At 42.5% G+C, this 9,542-nt stretch overlaps 1 gene segment (V, D, J or C); it reads right to left on the bottom strand.

Moving 5' to 3' along the window:
- Positions 1-207: 207 nt before the first annotated feature.
- On the bottom strand, positions 208-4,902 carry LOC129843395 (Ig mu chain C region membrane-bound form-like). The segment is given in 5 exon segments: positions 208-738; positions 1,146-1,448; positions 1,783-2,124; positions 3,319-3,618; positions 4,798-4,902. Coding segments are annotated over 5 exon segments (1,368 nt in total).
- Positions 4,903-9,542: the final 4,640 nt, after the last annotated feature.

The raw sequence follows: 9,542 nt of genomic DNA, 5'->3' as shown, positions 1-9,542 counted from the left end.
TATTACAGATATATTTTATGATTATTGTGACCTGATTGCAAATGTAAAGCATCGATACTTTGCTTGACTTGTATTGTCACTTTACCATTAGTTCTAGTAGTGTGAGAGTTGACATTTCCCCCAAACAGAGATACTGAAGCTTTGCACAAAAGTGGGGAGACGGGACAGACATGAGTAGGACCTGCATGACACAGTACATCAACAGGATTAATGATTGAAAGTTTTTATTTTTATTTTAATTCTGCATTTAAAAGACACACAACATGTTATGTCACTGACACAAACAGCAGAGGTAACATGCAGCAACACACATCAACAAAACACAACACAACCTCTACTGGGCCTTGCAGCTCTGAGGCACATTCAAGCTGAGGTTAACTAGGTTGGGTTGGTTTGAGGTTCTGTCAATGGTTCTCATAATCATTTTTGTGGACTTGATCATGCTTTCGTGGTAAACTACACAGCTATACACCACTTCTTTGTTCTTCCACAAGTCATTGCTAATTGTGAGCTGACTGTAGACAGAGTAGGTCCTTCCTGATTGAATCTGGCTAGTGGTGTTGAATTGGTACAATGCTGAACTGATCGTTCTCTCCACCGGCTCATCGTCAACAAGCCAAGCCACTAAAACGTCCTTGGGGTAGAAGTCTTTGACGTAGCAAGTCAGGGTCACCGTATTATCACTAGTTTGTTCTGCTGGAGCCAGCAGAAAGACAGATGGACGCTGTGGATCTCCTCCTGGAAGCACGAGAGAACAGTCAGGGCTTCTCTCCATGCAAGTACTTGGCAAACAATTTACATTTTGCTAAATGCTGCCTATATTAAGCCAACCAAACAATGTCTTCCCCCACAGGAGTTTCGTCTTGAGAGACCAAAGGGACCCATCATAGACAAGCATTTTGTCATTTTGCAGTCTGTCATCATCTGATTTAATCAGATCAAATTGCTATCAGCTCCATTGGGTTCCTTGCAATTAAACAATTAAAGTCATTTTTTACTGGTCTACACAATCTCCTATCATCATTTTTAATTCCCAGAAGATGACCAATTGGATATCTGTTTGATAGGTTTTGAAACATCGTAAAAATGAAATCCCAGTTTAGTCAAAAGAAAAGTGAGAGGGAAACCAAAGCAGTTTGTCTTACCGGTCTCCCTCTTGTAGGCTTTCTTTACCAAGGACCCCAGGTTTTCCAAGTGATCTACAGCGCAGTAGAATACTGTCCCATTGCTCCAGTCCTCATAAGTGATGTCAAGTATGGCAATTTTGTCAGTGTCACCCTTCCGGCTGGTTAAGGTCTTTCCATTGTCATTTTCCCATTTGACGCTCATGAAGCCAGGAACTACTTCATCGACATTGCACACAAGCTCAGCTTTTTTGTTCATAAGCATATCCTCAAGAGACGGCGGGGTGATCTTAATGACTACTGAATGTTCATGGGGTGGACCTGCTGAGAAAGGATGTAAGGAATGTTCACCAAGCTGTTTGTGACAACAGCAATTAAAATGTAAACAGTTTGTATGTTTTGGATCAATTTTATTTGATTTGATTGGTATGTTTTTGATCAATGTAGGCTATTCTGTTTTCCCTCCAGCTGGCTGATTACAATCAATCCTTTTTCATGCATGGGCTATCTTGATGCAATTTAAGATAAACCTTTAAGTGCTAATTAGAAAAATGTGCTAACTTTTCAATCTGGCCTGGAGCTCTGTCACAAAATCCCTGCCTCTTGAAGCTGCTGTAATAAGATACCAAGAGAAGATAATCTGACGTGTTCTACTCACCATCTGATGAAGTGTAGCCCACAGTTCTCCTCACATTTCCAGCTTTGTTCTTAAAGACGCAAGTGAATGTTACTTCTTCACTCTTCCACTCACTCTCATTGACCCTGAGATAGCTGGTTGAGCTGTACAGAGTTTTCTCACTCTTCTTCTCACTCTCACAAGAACTCTTGAAGTCAGATACAACTTCCCTTTCTGTTCCCTTTTCCGTCCTCGTCCATGTGATTGTGTGTGTACGGGGTGAAAAGTCATGGGCAAAGCAGGCGAAGGAAGCCGTCTTATTTTCTGCCATCTCCTCTTTAGAGGGGGTCATTACGTAAAGAGACGGGTGCTGCAGATATTCCACTAAAAAACAAACATACACACACACATATATATATATATATATATATATATATATATATATATATATATATATATATATATATATATATATATATGCAGAAGCAGAGAGAAAACAACATACATTTGCAGAAGCTGGCATAGGCTACAAATGCACCGTAAAGATGAATAGAACACCTAAACAGCTTATGGGAAATTTCAGGTAACAGTGACAGTGAGACTCCGATTTTTCACTTCTAAAATGTTTTTCAACCAAAAACCAGAGATTGCAAAGTTAAACAAACCATGCGACTCTATCCACAAGGACTCCTTTTTACAATTTCCACAGAAAATTTTACAAAAACACATTTACTTGAAGAACAGTGTAGACACAAAGTTCGGTAACAGAATGACGGTTTGTGCTGTTTGTACTGTCATTATGTTACCAAACTTTGAATCGGTACTATTCAAGTAAATATTCTAATATTCTATTTTAATTTTAAAAAGTGTATATCAAAATATATAAAGTCTTAGACTGTGGACATAGAATACTTATGGTGGCAGACGAAAGCAAGAAGAGCTCAACACTGTTTGTAGCATGCCTTCTTAGGGAGATGGCTTAAATAGTCCCAACTAAAGGGGCAAGCTACAGCCACTCCAACCAACCCTCATCCTAGTGCCATAGCACATTCCCCACAACTAGACTGACACCTAGCAATGTTTATACAATTGGCCTAAATGGTTTATTCTACAGTGGGTGACACAAATGTTGATTGTTACAGTGAATTAGCAATTGACTACGTTTTAATGCATTGATTGTTTAATTTGCCCTAAGGTGTCAGGTAATTTAGGTGTTATACTTACTGTATGCGCGTTGACAACAATTGTAATATGTAGGCATCAAAATTATTGTAACCTAGGCTGTATAGTCCATATTTGCAGCAGTGGAATATTCCAGCAAAAATATGTGCAATTTTTATGTCTTATTCAGATTTCATAAGCTTATTGTCTTCAATATTTCGATTTCTAAAAATGTGTCTTTCAACAAAACTAAACATAAAATAACCCGCAAATTATGATTATCACAGAGGCTATGTTTTTTACGAAATTAGTAGATTAATAGGCTACATGGATATAAATACATTAAACTCAATAATATATGATTATTATTATTATTAGTGACATATGTTATTAAATGGATAAACAAATACATCTTACTTTGTTTCTTCACTGATACTTCCTTTGAACCAGCTGAATGTTCCACGGCGCATTCAAATGTTTTACTGTCCCAGTCTGCTCTCTTTACACGGAGTTGACTGACTCCCATGTAGCTTCCACCGGTTTGGACCGCAGGGTACTGAACGAAATCAGTCAGGGAATTCCCGCCTTCTTCATTCCATTTGAAGGTGAGGGAGGCAGGCGTGAAGCCAGTGGCAATGCAACCCAGAGTCATCATATCTCCGGTCCCGGAGCCACATTGCACAAGAGGGAACAAGGTCGGAGCAGTTGGTGTTGAAGCTGTAAGATAAATAATGTGTTACAAATTGTCCATAAAGCCAAACAGTTTTATAGAATACACCATGAAAAAATAAATACATAAATCAACCAACACTGACCAAATAAAATAGTTAACAGTTCTAAGGACCTATTCTATTTGACATCGTCAGGTTATTTAACATTTATTTAGTAGGCTAGGTTTAATACATGATGATTTATTACCAGGGTAGGATATTGTTCACTCCAAATACATGCACATAGGGTACACATGAGTTGAATGTGTTATCAAAAACGTAAAATACAATATCCACTGATAAAAGATAGGTAGTTAGGACTGTAGGCTATATACGTTTTTGAATGATTAAACATAAATATTTTTATTGATTAAATATTTGTCCTTATATTTAAGCGATCATTTTCCACTATGAACTATACCTTGCCTCAACCAAAATTAGATTCTTACCTAATGAAACGGTTACTATTGTACCCTGACCCCAGTAGTCAAAAGCAGCGTAGCACTGTGTTCAATTACCTTAACAAGCGGTATAAAAAAGCATTCTCCCCAGGTTCTATACCCTCTTATTCCCATTCTTAATGAAAGAGCGCAAAAGGAACGCTATTATTTTGTACACTTTCTGATATTTACGTTGACTGTAATGTTAGGTTATGATGTTTTACTTTAAGTTTGTTTGGCACACTTTACTTCAAATAGGCTTCATTATAGACATGTATCTTAATTCCATTGCAGATTAAAAGTAACAAACTTTACATTTCAAAAACTAAAGCAGAAACATATAAACGGCTTCTAAATGTATTTGTAAGATTAGACATTTTCATTTGAAAGTCTCACCTGATGAAACTGTAACCATTGTCCCTTTCCCCCAGTAGTCAAAACCGTAGTCACAGTGCAAAGAACCAATACAGGCTATGCACAAAAACCTATTTCGATATTTAATATTGTCCATATCATACTTTTTAAAGGTTTGTTTTGAAATCACATCAATGAATTTCAGTTGTTTTTGTCCAGATTATGAATATGCCTTTGTTATAGGGTAGGCCTACCGTTACTGTTTTTGATCCTCAATTCAATTTAGCAAATTGACAAAATGAAGCCTAGAATCGAGTTGTAAAAAACGACATGCATTTGACTTTTCGAATGATCACTGACACATTTGATGAAATCATAATACTTTTTCTTACCTGATGAAACGGTAACCATTGTGCCTTTCCCCCAGTAGTCAAAAGCATAGTCACAGTGCAATCTTTCAATACGTGCAACGCACAAAAACTACCGCAAGTGAAGACCAAAAATACATATTTCAAGCCTTTAGGAGAGAGGGACTTTTAACTCAAAGTCCAACCTCAATAGTAATGCAAAAATAAACAGAATATGTTTTTGTTTTACCTGTGGACACGGTCACCATGGTCCCTTTCCCCCAGTAGTCAAAGTAGTTGTCACAGTGAATGGTCTGACCAACACTTCGTACAAAATCAGTCAAAATAACCTGAATAGTCACTAGTTATGTGTCAATAATGAAATAACTTTTTTAGGTCTGAATGTTAAGGCTACTTACCAGAAGTTATCGTGACTTGGGTTCCTTTCCCCCAGTAGTCGAAATAGTAATCACAGTGATAATTGTTTATCTGCCCCTAAACTAAAAAACCAATTAATTTCAAACGTATTGCTTCATTAACTTTATTTTGTGGCATCTTGATGGTTGTCTCCTTCCCTGGGGAGATGCACTTCCCATCAAAACGGAAGTGTTGCATGAAGTTAACTTTGGCTGAAAGTGTGAGCACATTTTTCTTCCTGTCCTTTTTGAGAGTGAGCCCCTTCTTCCTCTATCCGCTGTGAATGTTGATGTATGGGAAGCATCTTGAGCATCATCCTGATAGGGCTATTTCATTCCAGATACTGTGGGTGTGAATCATTGGTGACACACAGGATTGACAATCATTGGTCAAAATCTCTGTTCCTTGTTTCCACACTGTTGCTGGTAGTTGGACGTGAGTGGTGGCCATCATTCCCGAATTAGATATGTATAATCTAGGTCACCGCTTAACACAGACATTTGGCCAAAAAACATTCATGGCCGACCATCACTTAATTGGTCTTCGCTATAGAAACAATTAGAAGACCACAATTATTCCAGTGCCCAAGAAAAACAAGCTGCATGCCTAAATGACTCACCCCGTTGCACTCACCCCTGTCATCATAAAGTCCTTTGAAAGGCTGCACACATCAAGGCCAGCATGCCAGACACACTGGACCCACTCCAATTTGCTTACCACTCCAACAGATCCACTCAAGATGCCATCTCCATTGCAATCCATATAGCTCTATCACACCTGGACAAGAGGAACACCTATGTGAGAATGCTGTTCATTAACTATAGTTCAGCATTCAATACCATTGTTCCCTCCAAGCCCGGGCCCTGGGTCTAGACTCTGTCCTTTGCAACTGGATACTGGACTTCCTGACAGGCAGACCACAGGCTACAACAACTGAGGATTGGCAACAACTCCTCCACTACACTGACTCTCAAAAATACCTCCACTACACTGACTCTTAACACGGGGCCAGGCACAACACCAACTCCATCACCAAGTTTTCAGATGACACCACGGTTGTAGGCCTGATCAACAACAGTGATGAGACAAGGGAAGAGGTAAGAGACCTAGCAGTGCGGTTCCAGGACAACAACCTATCCTTCAATATCACCAAAAAGAAAGAGGTGATTGTCAACTTCAGGAAGCAGGGAGAAGGATATGCCCAATCCACATCGATGGGACTGCTGTGGAGAGAGTCAGTGACTTCAAGTTCCTCTGCGTCCAAATCTCAGAGAACCTGACATGGACACACAACACCATCACTCTGGTCAAGGAGGAGCAACAGCGCCTCTACTTCCAAAGGCAGATGCAGAAACTTGGCATGTCCCCCCGGATACTCTCCTACTTCTACTGCTGCACCATTGAGAGAGTCTTGACCGGCTGCATCACAACCTGGTATGGAAACTGCTCCACTCTCGACCACAAGGACCTTCAACAGGTGGTGAAGACGTCCCTGTCCATCACTGGTGCCGTGCTCCCACCCGTAAAGTACATTAACTTCAAGCGGGGCCTGAGGAAGGCACGTAACATCATCAAGGACCCCACATACCCAGCCACAGACTGTTCACGCCTTTACTGTTTGGCAGACGGTATCGGAGCATCGAGTCTCGGGGCTCAGAGACAACTTTTACCCACACGCTAGCAGACTGCTGAACACCTGAGCCAGGACGACCACCTCTACACCAACAGTTTCACACCTTAGCAGACATACACTTGCTCACACATCAACTCACATGCCCACACAGTCTGTTTTTTCTGCTACGGCATGGCAAGCGTACCAGAGTGTCAAGTCTGTGATCGAAAAGGCTCCTGAACAGCTCTACCACAAAGCTATGAGACTGCTGAACAGTTCATTAAACAGCTACCCAGACTTTCTGCTTTTCACCACCTACCTACATGTAGATAATACTTCAATCAATCACCTAACCAAACCTACATGTACATATTACCCTTAATCAATCACCCCAACCATCTTGTACCCCAGTACACTGACTCGGTACCAGTACTCGTTGTATATAGCCTGTTATTGTTATTTTATTGTGATATTATATTGTGTTACTATTTTCTTTTGATCTATTTGTTAATTTTCATACTTTTTAACTGCATTGTTGGGAAAGGGCTTGTAAGTAAGCATTTCACGGTAAAGTCTACACTTGTTGTATTCAGCACGTGACAAATATAATTTGATTTGATTTGATATGCACAAACACACAAACCATGACTAATGCTTTTGGACTTATATAATTATTGCACAAACTTACTGCATAATTCAACACTTTCTCTCCGTACTCACCCTCGCCAGCACATGTAAATGTCCTACTGTAAATTGTTTGTGCCTTCCTTGAATTTATATTTCTGCTAAATATATTATATTTATATTTCATTGAGCTTTTATTTTTTACTTACTTACTCCTATTCTTATTACTGTCGTATTGTTGATAGGTGAACCAGCATTTCATTATACTGTGTACCATTTGTATCCTGTGCATATGACAAATAAACTAGGGTCTATTTTTCTGAATTTCTGCCTGACTGACGTGCCCAAAGTAAACTGCCTGTTACTCAGGCCCAGAAGCCAGGATACGCATATAATTGGTAGCATTGGATAGAAAACACTTTGAAGTTTGTAGAAATGTTTAACTAATGTATGAGACTATAACACAAATGATATGGTAGGAGAAAATCCAAAGAAAAACCAACCAGAATGTTCTTTTTGTCACGTCCTGACCATAGTTCTTATGTGTTTTGCTTGTTTAGTGTTGGTCAGGACGTGAGCTGGGTGGGAATTCTATGTTGTGTGTCTAGTTTGTCTGTTTCTGTGTCCAGCCTAATATGGTTCTCAATCAGAGGCAGCTGTCTATCGTTGTCCCTGATTGAGAATCATATATAGGTGGCTTGTTTTGTGTTGGGGATTGTGGGTGGTTGTTTCCTGTCTCTGTGTTTTGTCTGCACCAGATAGGACTGTTTCGGTTTGCCACATTTTGTTGTTTTGTATTGTTGTAAGTGTTCACTGTTTTCGTTTAATTAAACATGTTGAGCACTGGCTACGCTGCGTGTTGGTCCGATCCCTGCTACACTCTCTCTTCTAGTGAAGAGAGGGAAGGCTGCCGTTACAGAACCACCCACCAAACTCGGACCAAGCAGCGTAGCAACGGGCAGCAGCGGCAGCAGCAGCAGCAGCGGGACCAGGAGAAATGGACATGGGAGGACGAGCTGGACGGAAAAGGACCCTGGGCAGAGCCAGAGGAGTATCGCCGCCCCAAAGCAGAGCTGGAGGCAGCAAAAGCAGAGAGGCGGCGTTTCGAGGAGCTAGCTCGGCAGCAGGAGCCGGATCTGGGTTACACCACTTGGGAGGAAATAGACAGGTGGTCGGTTGACCCAGGGAGAGTGCCGGAGCCCGCCTGGGATTCGATGGAGCAATGTGCGGAGGGATACCGGCGAATGAGGTTAGCACGACGGCGCGGTAAGAAGCCCGTGAAGAAACCCCAAACATTTTTTTGGGGGGGGGGATAAAGGATAGTGTGGCGAAGTCAGGTAGGAGACCTGCGCCCACTTCCCATGCTTACCGTGGAGAGCGGGAGTACGGGCAGACACCGTGTTATGCGGAAGAGCGCACAGTGTCTCCTGTACGTGTGCATAGCCCGGTGCGGGTTATTCCACCTCCCCGCACTGGCCGGGCTAGATTGAGCATTGAGCCAAGTGCCATGAAGCCGGCTCTACATATCTGGCCTCCAGTACGTCTCCTCGGGCCGGTGTACATGGCACCAACCTTACGCATGGTGACCCCGGTTCGCCAACACAGCCCAGTGCGGGTTATTCCACCTCCCCGCACTGGACGGGCTACGGGGAGCATTCAACCAGGTAAGGTTGGGCAGGCTCGGTGCTCAAGGGAGCCAGTACGCCTGCACGGTCCGGTATATCCGGCGCCACCTTCCCGCCCCAGCCCAGTACCACCAGTGCCTACACCACGCACCAGGCTTCCTGTGCGTCTCCAGAGCCCTGTTCCTCCTCCACGCACTCTCCCTGTGGTGCGTGTCTCCAGCCCAGTACCTCCAGCTCCGGCACCACGCACCAAGCCTCCTGTGCGTCTCCAGAGCCCTGTACGCACTGTTCCTTCTCCCCGCACTCGCCCTGAGGTGCGTGCCCTCAGCCCGGTACCACCAGTGCCGGTACCACGCACCAGGCCTATAGTGCACTTTGAGAATTCAGTGTGCCCTGTTCCTGCTCCCCGCACTAGCCTTGAGGTGCGTGTCTCCAGTCCGGTACCACCAGTTCCGGCACCACGCACCAGGCCTACTGTGCGCCTCAGCAGGTCAGAGTCGGCCGTCTGCCCA

The sequence above is a fragment of the Salvelinus fontinalis genome, unplaced genomic scaffold (genome assembly GCF_029448725.1).
Source record: "Salvelinus fontinalis isolate EN_2023a unplaced genomic scaffold, ASM2944872v1 scaffold_0128, whole genome shotgun sequence".
NCBI classification, from domain to species: Eukaryota; Metazoa; Chordata; class Actinopteri; order Salmoniformes; family Salmonidae; genus Salvelinus; species Salvelinus fontinalis.
The sequence above is the reverse complement of the archived record's forward strand: the minus strand, read 5'-3'. Positions and strand labels throughout refer to the sequence as shown.